This window comes from Callionymus lyra, chromosome 1 (genome assembly GCF_982586985.1).
Source record: "Callionymus lyra chromosome 1, fCalLyr1.hap1.1, whole genome shotgun sequence".
Lineage (NCBI taxonomy): Eukaryota > Metazoa > Chordata > Actinopteri > Syngnathiformes > Callionymidae > Callionymus > Callionymus lyra.
Genome location: NC_141818.1, coordinates 21,933,922 through 21,953,817, shown reverse-complemented (window position 1 = coordinate 21,953,817; position 19,896 = coordinate 21,933,922). Strand labels below are relative to the sequence as shown.

At 37.3% G+C, this 19,896-nt stretch overlaps 1 protein-coding gene across 1 annotated transcript; it reads left to right on the top strand.

Moving 5' to 3' along the window:
* Positions 1-334: 334 nt before the first annotated feature.
* hk2 (hexokinase 2) lies at positions 335-13,317 on the top strand. The gene is made up of 18 exons (XM_087796850.1): positions 335-561; positions 1,165-1,327; positions 2,241-2,386; positions 2,524-2,643; positions 3,258-3,353; positions 3,447-3,546; positions 4,097-4,280; positions 4,425-4,586; positions 5,190-5,423; positions 5,953-6,257; positions 6,324-6,472; positions 8,543-8,662; positions 8,769-8,864; positions 9,731-9,830; positions 9,974-10,157; positions 10,509-10,664; positions 12,184-12,420; positions 12,842-13,317. Exons 1-18 carry the CDS (start codon positions 502-504, stop codon positions 12,984-12,986), a joined length of 2,757 nt encoding a protein of 918 aa, XP_087652976.1. The 5' UTR covers positions 335-501; the 3' UTR covers positions 12,987-13,317.
* Positions 13,318-19,896: the final 6,579 nt, after the last annotated feature.

The following is a 19,896-nucleotide window of genomic DNA, read 5'->3' as shown; positions in this document are numbered from 1 at the left end:
GCACACCTGTGAGGGGCACCTGTCTAATGAGCCCACTTCGCCTAAAGGGGAATCTTTTATACTATATCTGATGCCCTATGTAATCGATGACAAACTCATGTGTTTTTATCTGTGTCAAATTGTAAACTCTTCGGATGGTGCGTTTAAATTGTATTTGTAGAATACATATATTTTCATTTTCTTGAATGGTTTGAAAAAAAAACGAGAATTTTTTTTCTAGCAAAACTAATTCGAGAGAGACTTGCGCAACGGTAGTAAAAAAAACAAAAAACACCCCGCGCGCGTCCCTCCAGCAGCCAATCAACGCCTTGCATGTCGTTGACGTCACCAGCCTGCCAAATCAAGGAAGTAACTTACCAGTAATGTTGTAGTTCTCCGTTTACTTTTCAATGTGTATATCTCCTCGTGTAAGCAATACTACTTAACCGTTTTGATTGCTTTACCCCAGAAAACAAAGGCTGCTTGGTTTTAACTCCTAAAACAATACCAAAGGGAGACACAATGTTACCTTCCCCTCTTGCAAATTGCTTCGCCGAGCTCCACGATGACCGAGCTAGCAAAGTAAGTGCGTATATTATGGTGTGTTGGTCACAGTAGAAGAAGTTGATCATTTTAAGCTACTTTTAACTTGAGCTAACCTCATGTAAGTACATATGATCGTATCGACTTGTTGGGGGGGAAAAAAAGAAGCAAATATTTATTAATAAATACAGACAATTTTAAACCGAAGGGAATAACAGAATAGTTTTTCCACATTTCTGTTGTCATTACTGAGACTGCCTTTTGTTTTTAATTTCCTTAATACTCGATTCTATCAACGCTTGAAGGACGTCTCAGAAAATTCGTCACCCATTACAACAGTCACGCCTATGTCCTGTTACAAAAGTTCTTTTAAGTCTTGAGAAAGTAATCGTGCAGACAGGAGACTACTTTCATACCAATGATATGATACCATTATGTTGTTACATAGCCACTTAAGTCAGTAGTTGTACTGATTCCGTGAACAGTCTTTTTGTTGTCAGTTAAAGCATTCAAAAAATAATATGCAAGTCTCTACAAGTCTCTGACTAGAAAAAGTACCCACACTTTTTTATAGTTAGGGGATTTTGAGTGTCCTACATCACTCTCTTCAAGTATACTAATCATTTTTATTATTTTGTTTAGGTGGACAGTTATCTGCAGCATTTCCAGCTTCCCGATGAAATTCTCATGGACATCTCGGTCAGATTCAGACGAGAAATGGACAAAGGTCTTTGCAGAGATACCAACCCCACAGCTGCTGTGAAGATGCTCCCCACTTTTGTGCTCTCTACTCCAGATGGAACAGGTAATACATTTCTTCTAGATTGTGACGACTGTGTCAGAAAACTGTTTACCGTATATACATGTTTAATTGTTATATTCCGGTTGAATAAACATTCAACACCTAATTTGCACATCCCATGTCCCACTCCCAAGGCCATTTGCACTACACCCCACAGGTTTATCTCAACATAAACAAGTTTGTGTATGAATGTATTATCTTGTTTATTTCCAAGTGCTCTGGACCATTAATTTATTTCCTCATTTTTCTTTCTAAACATTTACTTGTTAAGCAAATTTTCTATAAATTAAGATTTTTGTTCATACAGACATATGTTGATGAGTACAATAGAGGTCCAAGATCAATTTAAGAGACACTCAAATCAAAGGCTCAAGGCCCTGTACCTCATGGTGGCAATACTGTATAAGCAGGTGGGGTGGCAAGATTGATGAAAGAGGAGGATCTGAGTGTCTGGCGGGGTGTGTTTATGTGGAGATCGGCCAGGAAGGGAGGGACAAGGTTGTTGAGGGTTTTGAAAGTCAGGAGGAGGATATTGTAATTGATACTGTGGGTGAAGAATAGGGGGGATGTGATTGATTGAGGGGGTTTGGTGATTATCTGGACAGTGGCATTTTTTACTAGTCGTAGATTTTAAGAAGACATTTCTTTGCCTATCCTTACTTTTGCATCTAGGGGCACAATCACTTGTGTGTTTTTGAATTGTTGACTTAAAAGGAATCTAATCCGGCATTTAATTCACAGTTTGCGCTCTCATTTGAGACTTGTCAGCAGTGAAAAAAATCTTCATGTTTTGCCCATACAAGTTCAAATGGCTGTTGCTATTAACACTTGAATCTAAGGTTTCTGCTATTAAAGCTTGTTTCATGCCATTATTCTGTTATCTGTTATAGTCTGTGCTTTGTTTTTATTTCAATAGAGCAAGGACAATTTCTCGCACTGGATCTGGGAGGATCGAATTTCCGTGTGCTTCTTGTCAAAGTGATGTCAGAGGAAAAACAGGTTGAAATGGAAAATGAGATTTTTGAAATCCCTGAACACATAATGAGAGGAAGTGCATCTGAGGTAAGGGGCCTATATACCTCTCCACTCATTTTTCTGAATGATGCTTATATCTACTCATTGTTGATTTGTTTATGTCAAATGATTACATTCATCCATATGCCATGGCCATATCTTATTCACATGCTTATTTTCTGCAGCTGTTTGACCATGTAGCTGATTGTCTGGCTAAATTCATGGAGAAGTTAGGAATAAAAGATCAAAGGTTTCCTTTGGGATTTACATTCTCATTTCCATGTCAGCAGTCCAAGTTGGATGAGGTGAGTAATTCTGATCTTGGCCATAATTGTCATAATCAGCATTTCTGAAAAAAAAAAAAGATTTCTAGCAGTAAATGTGGATGTTTGTTAATTGTTATTTGTAGCATATTGCACCATTGTATCATATTGATACGTTTGGTCCTTTTTCTGGGCATATGTGAAAGCAGCAACAACAAATGACTAGGTCAACTTGTTTATTACTTGTCAATTACCTTATACACCAAAGGCAAGATAACAAAAATCCACCTAGTCTCTTGAAACCAGTGTTTTTCAAAGAGAAAGGCTGACCTTTGCTACCTTGATCCAATCAGGAAATGTTTTTGATGACTTATTACAGATGTCTGTCAAAGGCTCGCTCAGAATACACTGATGTTCTATGTTTTAACCTAACTAGCACTTCTAAGATGTCCTTTTATGAAACTCGTTTAGGAAACGTTGATTTTAATCTCTTGCTTTTTACACTCCAGTTTTAACCCTTATCTCAGGGTCAAGATGCCTACAGTGGTCTGTGTTTTCGGGCCACCGCATTTTCAGATAATGCTTGTTGGATGTTGAAAAAAAAATGTTCATTGCATATTTATTTCAGACTATCCACTATATATCTTCATTTTTAGGCTGTTCTGGTTTCATGGACCAAAGGATTCAGGATAAAGGACGTTGAGGGAAAGGATGTGGTGAAACTGCTGAGGCAAGCCATTCAAAAAAGGGGGGTATGTGCATTTGAACACTAGACATTGGACTTCAATGATCTGCCTGGCCACTCATTTCTAAGTTCTGTGTGTTGTGTTTTAAATAAAACTCAGGACTATGAGGTTGACATCATGGCCGTGATTAATGACACAGTTGGAGCCATGATGACATGCGGCTATGATGACCCCCTCTGTGAAATCGGCCTTATTGTTGGTGAGCTAAATTAAATCTAGTTGTAATTATCTGTGTACTTTCTCTCACAGGTCATTGGTAAAAATGTTTTGTCCAGAATGGTTGTTACTCCGCTCGTTCATTTGATTGTGCAGTCATTTAAACACTTATTTTCTTGATTGGGACCTGTTGAATGGGTTCAAGTGGTTTGAGCACTTAAGCTATTGAATTTAGTTGATCCCTTTCCCTTGGAGGATAAGCATGTAGAAGTAAAAGTTGTGCAAAAGGCTAGCATAAACATTGCTTGATGCTATAACATGCTACAAAGTTAGTATTTATGTTTATTAATGGTCGTTTTGAGATTGAAAAGTTGAATGATCTCTACTTTATGATGTACCAAATATTTTTGTTGGGGTCTTAATTTAAATTTATATGAATCAAACCAAACCAGGCAAATGTGCATGCACCTTGAGGTTGAGGTGTCATGATTGTAAACTATTTGGGTTGAAGAAAACGTATAAGAAATTTTGATTTTGTAAATGTATTTAAAGTAATGCTTTACAATTACATTCTGTCAACATCCTCTAATCAGGTACAGGAACAAATGCCTGCTACATGGAGCACATGAGGAACCTTGAAGTGATGGATGGTGATGAAGGCAGAATGTCTGTCAACACTGAGTGGGGAGCTTTTGGTGACGATGGAGTGTTGGACGATGTTCGCAACAACTTTGATCGGGAAATTGATGCCGGCTCCCTAAATCCTGGCAAACAACTGTGAGTCGCCTACTTTGTTACAATTATAAGTTAAACCTGGATATACCACATTTGCACCACTGGTGTTCAACAGATTCAGTCTGTGGATGAACTACTGTTCACCTACTGTAGATGTAAAACTTGTTTAAAATTTTTGTCTGACAGGTTTGAGAAAATGATTAGTGGTATGTACATGGGGGAACTTGTCCGTCTCATTTTGGTGAAGATGACCAAAGAGAAGTTCCTTTTCCAAGGAAAGGCCTCTAAACAGCTTCTCACGACTGGATGCTTCAACACCAAATTCGTCTATGCCATTGAAAGTGAAAAGTAAGTGCATTCATTAGTTTCTCATTGTTAAAAAAACAAATTAATATAATACCAAGCCTTTTGAACATTTCATAAAATACTTCATGTTTAAATTTTTCTCTCATACTTGTATAAGCATATGTTTCCTTAAGAAAATTATCAACGCAGATTTAATTTTTCTTTCTATTACATGCAATACTTCAAGGTTTGATAGATTACACAGATCTTAGTACGAAGAGATAAAATAATAGATAAGAAGACAACTTTTGTAAATGGTTGTAAAGATACTTTTGTTACAATTTGAACATAACTGTTAATCAAATGTTTGACACATTTGAAATTTGAGAAATGCATGCTAAATGTATTGTAAGATTTCTTTAGTTTTGATGAAAAAGTATTAATAAAATGTGTAAATTTCTCAACTGACTTTTTCAAAAGTTAGTATTTTTCCTCACAACTCTCACAGAAGATATTTTATCCCTTTAGAGAATTTAATGGTTTCTGAGCTTGTATAAGAATTATCAATATAAACAGATTTGATTTATTACTTTATGATACATTTTTGACACAAAGCTTAATTGCAAATGGTTAACAATCGAATTATTGTATTTTCCTTTCTTACAGAGATAATGAGGGCTTAGCCAGTGCTGAGGAAGTTCTTAAAAATCTTGCATTGCAACCATCTGCTGATGACTGCATCGTCGCGCGCAGAATATGTCAAATTGTTTCAACACGCGCTGCACACCTTTGTGCAGCCGCCTTGGTGGCTGTCCTTAGGCAAATCCGGGATAACAAAGCAGCGGAAAAGCTGCGAACAACTGTTGGCGTGGATGGCTCTGTTTATAAAAATCATCCAGAGTAAGTTTTCACTAAAACAAATTTGTTTGTGTCTTTTATGAAAAGTAGAAAATCAACCTTAGAATAAAGACTTGTTAATATTTTCTCTGAAAAAGTCCTAATGTACAGGATTCAATACTAGATGTACATTACAGACGAGCAGCATGGAGGTTTTTGATGTTTTTAAGTTTGTCATTTTGGAGGAAGATGGACCTGAGCTCCAGTCCCTTGTTTAATATGGTCTTACATTTTTGTCTATACCTCTAACGGTCGACGACGAGGTTGAAGTTTGAATTTGAATTTTAGGTGAACTATCACTTTAACTTATTTATTTTTCAACTATGGTATGCTTCCATTTAGGTTCAACTGCTTTTACTACTTCAACTTTACACAAATTTACCTTTTTATCATTTTACTACTTTAAATACCACTTGGTTATTATTGAAAAAAACGTCTAACAAGGAGATATGGTTTTTACACGCATTATATACTGTTTAATGTTTTATTCCAGTTGGATGTACTTTTAATAATAACATGAATTATTATGCAGGTTCTCCAGAAGGCTTCATAAAATGGTTTCCCGGCTCGCACCTGACTGTGATGTGCGCTTCTTGAAATCAGAAGTAGGCAGTGGGAAAGGTGCTGCCATGGTGACGGCTGTTGCGTACAGACTTGCTGCACAAAATGCTGAAATACAGCACATCCTAGACACGTTTCGCTTGACTCGTGAGCAGCTGTTGGAAGTAAAAATGCGAATGAGTTCTGAAATGGTGAAAGGTTTGTCGAAGCAAACTCATGAGCAGGCAACTGTGAAAATGCTCCCGTCATTTGTTTGCTCTCTCCCAGATGGAACAGGTAAACCGAACATTGTACTTTGTCTTTTACAATAAATAAAAAAAACTTTTATTTTGTTCTCATCAGAAAATGGAGATTTTTTGGCGTTGGACCTGGGGGGATCCAGCTTTAGGGTCCTGCTGGTGCAACTTCGAAACGGCAAAATAAACAACGTTGACATGCACCAGAAGATCTATGGTATTCCACAGGAGTTGATGCAAGGCTCAGCAGAAGAGGTATTAACACATCTGCCTTTTTTGTATCTCTTGGCTTAGTCTATCACTGCTATTAATGCTATACGAAACCAAGCATTTTCTCTCTTGCCATAATTGCCATCTTGCTTTCTGGTGCTTTCCCCTGGGGCCTTTTTAGCCCTACCCTGTTCTGCATCTGAGTATAACTCGTCAAAACTGTGTAAAAGAGAAGCTACCAGTTCCTAAACACCCAACATTACATCTTTGATAGTATAATACCCAGGCAGTCAAACATCTGTCACACTTCCTAGCCCTCATCATGTCGCTTAGCAATCCACATATCTCTATACAATGGGTTGGCAACCCATGGCTCATATTCTTTCAGCATACAAAGAAAATATTTTATATTTTTCAGCAAGTCGGTTACAGACCGGAACACTTTTATAAATTAGATAAAGTTTGATATCTCATCAGGACAAACTGAAGTAAACGTACAGTAAAAAACATTGCTATGATAATTATCAATGCTTAAAGTGATGGTTCACCAAGTATTCAAATTTCACACATTTTCTTCTGACCCTCACTTCGACTAATGTTTGATTATTTTCAGAGTAATTGGTTTCTTTTTAGAGTGATGGACAAAAATGTTTGTTCATTTTAATGTAGCGACTGAAGCTCAGTTGACGAACTTCCTCCAAAAAGACACTTGAAAACATCCAAATACCTCCATACTGCTCGTCTGTAAAGTACATTTTGTATTAAAACCTCAACATGAGAGATTTAGGCTGACGACCTGGTATCATCCACTCAAAACAAGCCTCAAATTTTTTTTGTTTTTTTGGGAACAATACCTCATATCGATGTTTTTAGGTATACTTTTGAACAAAGATGAAGACAAAGACAAATGAGCTCCATTCCATTTAATGAACATACATTTTTGTCTAGAACTCTTAAAGGAACAGATTGTAATATAGAAACATTAAAATCACTCATCCATATTGTAGGGAGTGTTATATTGTTATTTATTATTTTCTTTAGCTAGCATCTATTATTATTATTGAGTCAGATAGAAGCCAACTATAAGCGTTTAAGGTAAAATTTTGTAAATAATATACAGTATTAAATATATATTTTTATATACGCGTATATCTCGATTAATAATGGAAAAAAAGGAAATATGGACGTAAATTTAAATACGCTCGTTTCTCTTCAATTTTTATTCCAATCGGGAAGTTATTTTCATTTCTAAACATAATAAAAAATATATATATATTCGCCCAAATCCTTTCATCCTCTGTAGAAGTTTGGCTCAACTTCTGGAAGCAGTGTTTGCGTAACTTTGTAGTAGTACTGTCTTTTACGTTGGAGCCAAACGGCGTCAGTGTGAGCAATTTGCTGAGTCATTAACAGTTTTTCACGCTGCCTCATTAAAGATTAAATACTCAGCAACTAGATGCAAGAAGATGCACAACTTGCACAACTTGTTGTCTGGTGCTTTTAGGTGTGACTGTATCTCAATAACGTCTTACCTGCGCTCTGTAGTCTGGAATTTACGGTATTTAATTGAAGTGTATTTTATTTGTGTAAGTTATTATTATTTTTTAATTTAATTCTAAATTGGAAGATTATTGTGATCTTAAAATATTAAAATAGAATTATATTTTATTATTTTTTCGTTGCTCAAAATAAACAACACCCTTTTCCTTTGTCTGATTAAGCAATCGATCACATGTATGTCTTTATCCCTTCTCATCTCTTCCAGACCAGGGTTTAGTGGTTTTCTGTGTTATATCATATTCTTGTATCTTTTTATGAATAAGCTCACTTAAGTATCTGTATTGTTTGTCCCCAGCCACATCAATATATCAAAGTTGTTTGTGTTCATATGGATTAGCAATAAGAAAGTCATATTCTAATATTCTGCAGAATTGCAGCCTATTTAAGAAATCTTCAAGCTATGAGGAAAAACGCAGACAACACCAGGATTTTATATCTACAGTGATAGAACTTTGTGTCATTGTGTTCAAACATTTTTATTATTTAAATAGAGGTATAGTTTAGCAGTAATTGTATCTGTATTATTGTTTTTACATTGAATCTTTTCTCCTTTAGCTTTTCAATTATATTGCCGAGTGCATTGCCAACTTCCTGGAAAACAGGGGCCTGACCGGAGCTTCCTTGCCTTTAGGATTCACCTTCTCTTTTCCGTGTCACCAAAGCAAACTGGACGAGGTAACGATTGGTTTGATAAATTGTCATTCTTTACTTTACTTTTTTTCTATTAACCAATTTCAATAGTTATTTGCAACTAGTTAAACCTTTTTTTTTTTTATTCCAGGGAATTCTACTGAACTGGACAAAGTGCTTTGCAGCCAGTGACTGTGTTGGCTACGACGTTGTAAAATTATTAAAAGATGCCGCCAACCGCAGAGGAGTAAGTACTCACTTGAATATTTATCATAATGCTACTCTGAAGCAAGATTAAAACAAAAGATTTGTATTTTTAATCCAGCATCATGAGTATTCGAAGGGGATAGAAAGCCAAGACAAAAATGATCTACATTCCACTCTCTTATTAGTATGATAGGACCAGTATTCCTCTCTTTTGATCCCAAAGTAAAGAGTCTATCCATCCATTCATCCATCCTTCTATATCCAATATAAAGAAATACGGTTATATTATATATAAGAGCAAAATATTCAAAATCTTTATCTTGAAATCTTGACATGGTCTCAGAGAGTAAATATAAGAAATATAAATTAATTGAAAATAGTTAGAATAGTTTTTTTTTAAAACATTTAATCAATGTGCATTATGAATCATGAATCCTCACACTCAATCTTAGTAAAATAATACAAAGTTCTCCCACTCAAAAAAAAAATACAGGTCAAATATTTCTATGCACCACAACAAGAATGACTATAACTATAATCTGGCCATTGAAGAAAATATGTTGTTGGACAATAGATGCCTCGCCATCTGACTGAAATTATGTTATTGTACCCATTGATTGTCTTTTTTCTCTCCTTTTGTCAGTTTTTAAGGTATTTAAACCTTAAAAAGAAAAGGGAAAAGATCAATTAAGTGCCAGAGAGAGACTTTTTTTTCCTGCTTAACTCGTCTAAATCTTTTGCCACTGTGCTGTTGAAATGATGAGATCGATACAAGGTTGTCTCATCTTTATATGTTTTATTTATCCATTTAAGATAAGCACACTTTACTTGTTTTTATGTTACTTTTTTTGCGTTCTTCTTCTACAAAAGTTATGTTAAATGATGTTATCGTGCTGCTGCTTTTAGGAATTCAATCTGAACTTTGTGGCTGTTGTAAATGACACAGTGGGGACCATGATGACCTGTGCCTACGAGGATCCTAAGTGTGAAGTGGGACTAATTGTAGGTAAGGATGCTAGTGTATTTACAGCACATTTAAAGTAAAAAAAACTAAAAACAACCAAATGCTTACATTTTTAATCCCTTTCATTTCCTGCCACAAACTTCAACCTCCACCCTTCATGGACCACCCTTTTTTTTTCCTTCTAGGCACCGGAACAAATGCCTGCTACATGGAGGAAATGAAGAACGTTGAGGTTATGGAAGGCGATGCTGGTCAAATGTGTGTCAACATAGAGTGGGGGGCATTTGGGGACAACGGGGAACTAGACGACTTCTTCACCTGCTTTGATCGTTTGGTTGATGAAAGCTCTAACAATCCTGGAAAGCAGAGGTAACAATCTCAAGTATGTTTGCAGATCACATACTGATTGTAGTGAAGGGGAGGAGAAGAAACGGGGTGAAGAAAATGAAGTTTGTAGAAGCGAGAATACATGCATGCCGACGAAAGGGAAACTGGAAAAATAATGTAGTTGCAGGAAGCATAGGTTGTGTAAATCTTCTTTGTCAAGAAGTAGTGATATCTTCGACAAAGAAAAAAAGCCGGATGATGGATCATAAACGGGCAGAGCACAGCAATGCAGGAGAAATATATATATATATATATATATATATATTATATTATATTTTGATTGAGGATCTGGTAGTAGTTTTCTGAAAAGTTCAGACTGTTTTTTTCTTTCAGGTATGAGAAGATGATAGGTGGGATGTATCTCGGCGAGATAGTACGAAACGTACTACTGGACTTTACTGCTAAAGGACTGTTATTCAGAGGAAAGGTATCTGAAAGACTGAAGACTTTTGGCATCTTCGAATCAAAGTTCCTGTCCCAAATTGAAAGGTAAGGAGAAATAATTTGAATCAGTCCAAATCAAACCACTGTTTAGTCAAATGTATCATAGTTTTGGATTGAATAGCTCAGTCATCTGTTAAATGTATAATTGTATCAGTATAATTGATGAAAACCAAAAGACATAATCAGGAGAACTTTCTAAATGTACTAAATTAAGAAAAATCTACATCTGTTCTAATAGAGATAGTTGATCATTTAACATCTGCAGGAAACTCCTCTGCATGTTCTACCAGTCTGTGGTGGCCTGTGTCCTGTTCTATGCTGTGGTGTGTTGGGGTCGGAATGTGTCCAAGAGGAGTGTCAACAGGTTGGACAGGTTGATCAGAAGGGCTGGCTCTGTGGTTGGCATGAAGCTAGACTCACTGGTGACAGTTGCCTAGAGGAGATCACTGGACAAACTACTGTCCATCATGGATGATGACAGTGTTCAGAGGATGACTGTCAACAGAGAAGCAGATGGAGCGCGAATGCTCCTTCCCAGATGCATAACTAATAGACTCAGGAACTCATTCATTGCTCGTGCTATTAGGCTGTTTAGTTCTGATCTTTTTGTTTTTAGGAATCTGCTGTGTCTGTGTCTGCCGTGAAATGGAAAATTGACTGACTTAAGGAAATCTCAAGAGGGATTAATAAAGTTAATCTAATAGAATAGCTCTTCAATTCAAGAGATAAACATACAGCATAGAGGGGTGTGTATTCTAGAGGCTTCTTAAAATAAGGATACTTTTTATCAACACAGAACTAGTTCATACAAAAGTGGTTCACCAAGACTGCATCCGCAATTTAAAAATGTAAGAGTATGCGACATGGGGGTAAATCCTTTTGAAGGTTTTTTTTTTCATAAGCCAATATCGATTTCAATTCAAATAATTACTTGTAAACCTCAATAAAGCTGTTAAGTTTTGTAATTGCAGCAGAAAGCAAATGAAATGGAATATCATAAAGAAATGTAATGTCGTTTTGTGGAAATGAATCTGCCAGCTGTTGGCAGTGTTCACACAAGGATAGAATTTAGCCTGTTCTAGCTTAAAAGTGACTTATATCACATAGCAACAGAAGTATTTATACCGATTATTCATCTCCATTCGAAAGACGCTCACAAAAACAACAGTCTCCACCATTATGGTTACATGCACCAGTCAACGTCCTCAGATATGTGGCCAGGACATACTCTATGTAATAACCCTTAGGTCTTGCAGACTTACCATGATGAGTCTTATTCTTTTAATGAGTAAAAATTATGCATATTTTACAGTCTCCAGCCTGAGTTGCAGTTCAATACCTAGTTGCAGCCCAGTATCCAATGCCTTATGGACCGGTGTCATGTCCACTTCGCTGGAACATATGACTGGTCAATTGAAAGTCTATTGAAACCTTTCAAAGGGATTATTTAGCAAGTACAATATGCACTCAATTATCATGCTTGCTGGTAACATTTTACTTTGGTCTAATTATTGTACCTCCAGCCATGCTTATCTATGCACATATTTTTCTGTTGTCTCTGAAGTGATAGGTTGGCCATGCGACAGATTCGGTCCATCCTTCAGCATCTGGGCCTCACCTTCACCACATGTGACGACAGCGTCCTTGTGAAGGAGGTCTGCAGTGTTGTTTCCCGACGAGCTGCCCAATTTTGCGGTGCTGGTTTGGCCGCAGTTATTGAGAGGATCCGACAGAACCGCAACCTACAGAGGCTTGAAGTCACTGTTGGTGTTGATGGAACACTTTACAAGACTCATCCACAGTAAGTACACAGAGATTTAAAATATTGTTTGTTCATACAAAGTTACGTACTGAAGATCATTGTTAAAATAATAATGAGTCATTAATGCTTAACATTAAACCAATCATTACAGAAAAGATTTAAAATGAAAGTCAAAATGTTAAGAATTGCTGCAAAATGGTTTTTCAATCCTTTTATGTATTGGAATGTTTGTTTTACTTCCACTACTTTATAGTTTCTAGTGTTTTTAAAAAAAAACAACTAAATAATATTATATAATACATTTCGTTGGTCATCATAACTTAATTGAATAATATATATTTTTTATATTTTAACTGTAAGTATCACTCCTTTCCTTGATTTCCATTAAATAAATTCATGCTTTTTTTTTTACTATTATTCGATCCATGTAAAACATATTTATTTTTCCTTTACTCTGCAGTTTTTCCAGAATCATGCAGGAGACACTGCAGGATCTGGCTCCACAGTGCAATGTGACTTTTCACAAGTCTGAAGATGGAAGTGGGAAGGGAGCTGCATTGATCACTGCTGTAGCATGTAGGATCAACAGCGAGGGGAAATACTAAAACAATATTTGAGGTTTTCTTTTCCTTTTCTCATTTTCTTAACAAGGTCAATATTTATATCTGAATATTTTGTCTTGGAAGCAACTAATCAGTCTGTGTCTATGTCTATTCTTGCTATGTTCCTCCTGTTACTTTAGAAAAATAGATGTACTGTATATGAGCATTGTAAGCCTTTAAAAGTCAAGCATGATGCATGCTAAATAAAACGGTTATGGTTTCATAATAACGCTCTTTGCAACAGCCTCACTGATGTAGTCCACTTTTTTTGCTGACATGTAATTATATAAATGGATGGTTTAAGCTAATAAAGGTATTCGTCATGAATAATAAAGTCTGGTGTTTATTCAGCGATTACTTACTGTTCATAAATGTGGAATGTTGAAACTTTTTCAGTCTTTAAAAAACAGCTGTTATTAGCTTAATAAGGTTTAGCCGAGGTGGGTTGTCTACATGTAAGTAAGTTAGTAATTTTTATTTGTATAGCGCTTTTCCAGACCAGGGTCACAAAGCGCTTAAACAATCAAAACAATATTAAATAAAATATATACTTTAAAGGGCAAGATAAAACTGATAACACAACAGGAGTTCCAGAAAATCAAGGCTGAAAAAAGCCTGAACAAATAAAAATGTCTTAAGATGTTTCTTAAAGGAGTCAGTAGAGCCATCAAACACAGAGAGAGAGGAAGATTGTTCCAAAGCTTAGGAGCAACAGAGAGGGAAGGATTTCTCTCCTCTGGTCCTGAACCGTGTGCAAGGAACCATCAGTAGATTCTGATCCACAAACCTCAGAGCCCGAGCTGGGGTGTAAGGCTGGATCAGATCAGTGTTGTAAGGAGGAGCCTGACCATGAATAGCTCTGAAAGTAAGAACCAGAATTTTAAAAAGTTGATCCTGAAAGAAACTGGAAGCCAGTGATGAGTTTTAAGGATCTTGCTGCAGAGTTCTGAATCGACTGCAGGCGAGACAGCTTCTTGTTAAGACATGAAAACAAACTGTTGCAATAGTCCAGGCGAGAAGACACAAACGCATGGATTACAAGCTCCAGATCATGTTTTTCTGCAGTGTTGGACTAGAGACATGTCTTTATCAAATACAACACCCAGGTTTATCGGGCTCAGTTTGACAGACTGACCCAAGTCACCCAAGTACTGACTCAACCCTGGAATCTTATCATCAGGAGCAATCACCAGAGTTTCAGTTTTGTCAACATTTTGCTGCAAAGTGTTTTCAGTCAGCCATTGTTTGATTTCTAGCAAACAATTGACTAAGCTGTTCAGCCTCTGGGGCTCAGCTCAGAATGATTTTACTGAGGAGAATCAAGTACAGCAAAAACAATAAAGGACCCAGAACAGAACGTTGAGGGACTCCACACAACAGATCTGCCCATTATCAAAATAAAAAAAAGTTTTTTATTAAAGGCTCCACAAACATTCAAGTCTGGGCAAATTAGGTCCAACTATTCTTGCTGTTTGGATTCTAGAAATTGCATTACTCAAAGAAATCCAATAAAAGTATTGGGGGAAAAAACAAATCCAGTTTGACATCTCAACAGTGTTGTCGAAGGATGGGCCACAATGATTGAATAATTGATTCTAGTGGTTACATTCTCATATAAAAATATATAACCGTTATGTTGCCTAGGTACGTATTGATAGATTGTTTATACCCAACGCTGGTTGTGGTCCTGGCTATCTCGCCAATATTTTGTAGAAGGATGGGCCACATAAAAGAACACCACAGGATCAGTGGATGACTCGGCTCTTAATTGAAAAACTCACAATTATTGAATTCACAAGATTGTTGACCAACGTCCGAGCGTCATCAGCTCTTTTGTATCTTCACATATTTTATAGATATTGACAGTGGGCCGATATTTAGAAGGCATAATTTACTGGAAATAACCAGACCAAGGTCAAGAGCTGTCTCCAACAAAGTCACAATTCACCCTCTTGGCGCTTTCAGGCTTTCAGTTTCACATTTACCAGCACATTCCTTGGCAGCGAATTTGTTATGCTGCCCCTTCAGGTATTTCTGATCAATAGTGATGGGCTGATGAAGCTTCATGTAGAAGTATCACTATTTTTAGAGCCCACTAGAGGCCATCTATGCACTATTTTCCTTTAATTTGAACAACCTTCCTATAAAAATATCATTTTTAACTTGATGGGGCCACCTACTGACCTCTTAACAACATGACACTGCTTCAAGCCTCATAAGCCCATCACTACTCATCAGGGGTGTGCACTTAATATTTTGAGTGCATCCCGATGAGCAGCGTGCACAAATTTAGTGCGCAATGAGCACTCAAAAGGCCAGAAAATTAGGTGAGGATCGATGGACACTTTCCACCCTTAACGGCTGTCATCTCAGTGACGTAGTTGACGCTAAACGGAAGCTACATGATTGACGACGCATCTTCAGAGCAGATACGGGTGTAAATTTCTTGAGAAAACACACATATTACCACAAAACAACACAATAACAATAATAACACACACAATGAATAGCAACTTAATAACTTGTTTCTTTTGGCAAAAAGCACTGCCAAGTGTTGGTGATATGGTTCTGACAGCTGGTTGCAACCAGCGTTAAAAAGTAGTAGAAGAAGAAGCTGTCAAGTAATTTCCGTAAGTGCATAGGGCAGTGTCTGATTTGAGACAGTACTACCCTGTCGAAATGTGAGCACTGTGAAAGTAAAGCAGTGCACTTAGAAAGGTGCACAGCACAGTGCTGTGTTTCAAATCACATACTTCTTCAGGATAGTGTACCTACTAACTTCTGCAAATTCTTGACAGATAGTATATCTCAAATCAAACACTGCCGCTACACACTAACCTGAAATGACGCGACAGCTTTCTCTTCTACTACTATTTAACGATGATCGCAACCAGCTGTAGGAACACTATCGCCACCTGCTGGCGGCAGCATGTTTTGCAAGTTTGGATCAAGAAAATGAGAAACATAATGTTTGCAAGATATTTACGCCGGTATCAGCACCGAAGACGTGTCATCCTCCTACTGCTGGCTGTAAGTGTATGCATGCATATGTATGTATGTATATATATAGCTATGGGAAAAAAAAATCAAGAAACCAGTTAATTTTTTTTTCTGAAATCAGCATCTCCACATTTATGAAAGGCATTCCATTCCAGCGTCTGTTGAATTCCAAAACAAGCACACCTCATTCTGCTTCATGAGGTACTGATTAGGTGATCACCTGAACCAAATCTTATTAAAGGAGAAAAAGTATAAAAAGCACTGCTGTGTTCATCACTAGGACCAGCTGGATGGCAAAAACAGTGCTATTAGTACCCCCAAAATAATTGGAATCAAATAATATTTTTTGACCATGCCAAATGAGTTGAAAAGAAAAGTTTTGAGTGAGGAAAACAAAGGTTCAATTCTGGCTTTACTATCTGAGGGATACAGTGAGCATCAAGTTGCTTCCATCCTTAAAATGTATAAGACAGCAGACACTGGGGAAAACAAAGCTAGAGACCGGCAAGGGCGGATACGACTCTCCACTGACCGGGACGACCGTCAACTTATTTGAATGTCACTCAGAAACCGTAGGATGACATCAAGTGTCCTACAAAAAGAATGGCAAATGGCAGCTGGGGTGAAGTGCCCAGCAAGAACCGTTCCACACGGGCTCAAGTCGGGTAAAAATAGAAAAAAAGCCCTTCATCAATGAGAAGCAAAGAAGAGCAAGGCTGAAGTTTGCAAAAGACCATACGGATAGGACCAATGAGGACTGGAGTAAGATCATCTTCTCTGATGAGTCCAATTTTCAGCTTTGCCCAACACCTGGACATCTGATGGTTAGACGGAGACCTGGAGAGGCCTATAAACCACAGTGTCTTGCACCTATTGTGAAATTTGGCGGAGAATTGGTGATGATCTGGGGGTGCTTCAGCAAGGCTGGAATAAGGAAGATTCGTCTTTGCGAAGGAATCAAGCCACATAAAAAGTTGTCTTGGAAGAAAACTTGCTTCCTTCTGCCCTGACAATGTTCTCCAAATCTGAAGATTGTTTTTTCCAGCAGGGCAATGCTCCATGCCACACAGCTAGGTCAATCAAGGTGTGGATGAAGGACCACCTGATCAAAACCCTGTCATTGTCAGCCCAATCTCCAGACCTGAACCCCATTTAAACCTCTGGAATGTGATCAAGAGCAAGATGGATGGTCACAAGCCATCAAACAAAGCTGAGCTACTCGAATGCTTACGCCAGAAGTGGAATAAAGTCACCCAAGAACAATGTGAAAGACTGTTGGAGAGCAGGCTAAGACGCATGACAGCTGTGATCAAAAATCAGGGTTATCCCAACAAATATTGATTTTTGAACTCCTCTTAAGTTAAAACATTAGTATTGTGTTGTTTAAAATGAATATGATCTTGTTTTCTTTGCATTATTTGTGTCACGAGTCGATCACGGCAGGAGACCCAAATGCGGAAGTGTCAATAATCCTCGACAGAATAGTTCAGAATAAAAGTCTTTTAATAATCCCAACGGTCGGAAAGGACCGGAACAAAAAAGAGAACAGGCGCTAGGGACGGAGGCAGGGCACGGCTGGAGATCGGGGTCTCGAACAGCAACTAAAAACAAAAGGACAAAAAGACTCACGTGAGTAACTTAAAGAGCTGACAATGTCAGGGGTTTCCAAGGGATAGATCATTCAGATTTCAAAAGCGCGGAGCGAGATCAGAGATGCCAACCTGGTCAGGAAACTGAATACTCTGGCGAGTTCTTCCGGGTAGAGATGCTCCTTATCAGTTGGAAGAACCCGCCACACAATCATCCCCAGCCGCGCACCTGCCAGCATCTGTCAAAACAAAACACAGGCACGTACCAAACGGAAACAAAACTTCAAAATAAGTAACAGGAAGTAATAACAGGAAGGACATAAACATGACAATTTGAGGTCTGAAAAGATTGCATCTTATTTTTTATTTTGACCATTTGTCATTTTCTGCAAATAAATGCCAATATTTTTATTTGGAATGTGGCGGAAATGTTGTCAGTAGTTTATAGAATTAAACAAAAATGTTAATTTTACTCGAACATATACCTATAAGTAGTAAAATCAGACTATTTTTTTCCAGAGCTGGGAATATATATATATATATATATGTTTATATATATATATATAAAATGTAACTTCAAATCGCATACTTGTGGAATCAAAGTTAGTATTTTTAGTGCGTAAGTGCGTCTCAATTCTTGGTATGCGAAATTTAGTGAGTAAGGTTCGATGGACACTATCTACCCTAAACAGCTGCCATTTTAGTGACGTTGTAAATGGAAGTTACGTCATATATATATGCATATATATATTCATATACTTACAGGTGCATTTTAAGCCAGCAGTAGATGGATGACACGTCTTCGGTGCTGATACCAGCTTAAATATCTCACGAATATTTCGATTCTCATATTTTTTCTTTATTTCTTCTTCCAAACTTGCAAAACTTGCTGCCAGCAGGTGGCGATAGTGTTCCTGCAGCTGGTTGAAATCATCGTTAAATAGAAGTAGAAGAAGAAGCTGTCACATCATTTTCTGTTAGTGCGTAGTGGCAGTGTTTGATTTGAGACATACTATCTGTTGAGAATTCGCGTACTAGTATACTAAGAGAAGTATGCGATTTGAGACACAGCATAAGATGGCGGCTGTTTAGGGTAGATAGGGTCCATCGATTAGTTTTGTGGGTGTTTTAGTACACCAATTTAGCGTGCATGGCGGTTCGTATACTAAGAATTGATACGCACTTGTGCACTAAAAATAATCAGTTCAAGTACGCAAGTATGTGATTTGAGACACAGCTCAGGAGTCAGTGGGTTCTTTGGTCGGCTCTTTGGCCATGTGTACTTCCTCTTTTATGGGGACAATAAACAGCCAATTTGATTCTGGGTAATTTCAACATTTTGAGACCCAGTTGACTGGTCGAAACTTTTGATGCTTCCAGTAGTTAAATTCATACACTTTATTCAATCCAGATGAATCGACAGACAGAACCTATTCTGTAGCAGTAGCATGTTGCGTCACACTACAGTCTTCTTCTCCTCTCTTATTCTACATTCAGTGTTCTACTAGCGTCTCAAGTGTTCAGGCGGAAGCACCACATATCCCCTTAATAAGCAAACATTTTCTATTTATGAAGAACTTTAAAAAAATCAAATTAAAATGTTTTCTTTCGTACACTTACTTGTAGTTAACATTTTTAACACAGTCTGTAAATACTTTTACGTAGATAACCCAACTTATGCTACACATCTTTATACACAAATCAGCCATGTGTTAACCATTTAAACCCGAGTATAAGAACATGGTATATTTACGATTGTGTTAATTGAAACTCAAGAGCATTTAAGTACTCCAAACTGTAATTAACATACAAAGTCCTTATTCCACACCGGTACTTTTCCGAACATGACTGACTTTAAGGAAAAATGCCAGGTTTCCTAACCCGGACATATGATCCACATTTAAAAAAACACAGCTGTAGCTCCTTGCTTTTTTTTCTGTGTAATCCTTGCTTTTCTTTATAAGTGTTGTGTATTGCAGTTTTTGTCCCTAATGAGCTAGTTTTTGAAGAAACTTGGTTCCCACGAAAAGCTGGAATTAAGGACGACAGATGAAGAAAACTTCACAAGAAGAGCTGGAATAAAGAGATAAGTGCGCTCAAGTTACAATATAATTTTTGAAAGTTGTGAAAATGATGTCACCGGTCGGAAACATAGGACCATATGAAGAAAATAACGAACAATGGAGTTCATACACCGAAAGGTTCTTTGACCTGGCAAACAGCATGAAAAAAGCTGCTCTAGTGCCAACATTTCTGAGTGTCATGGGAGCAAAAATGTTCAACTTATTGAGAAGTCTGTTACAACCAAGTAAACCGGGGGAGAA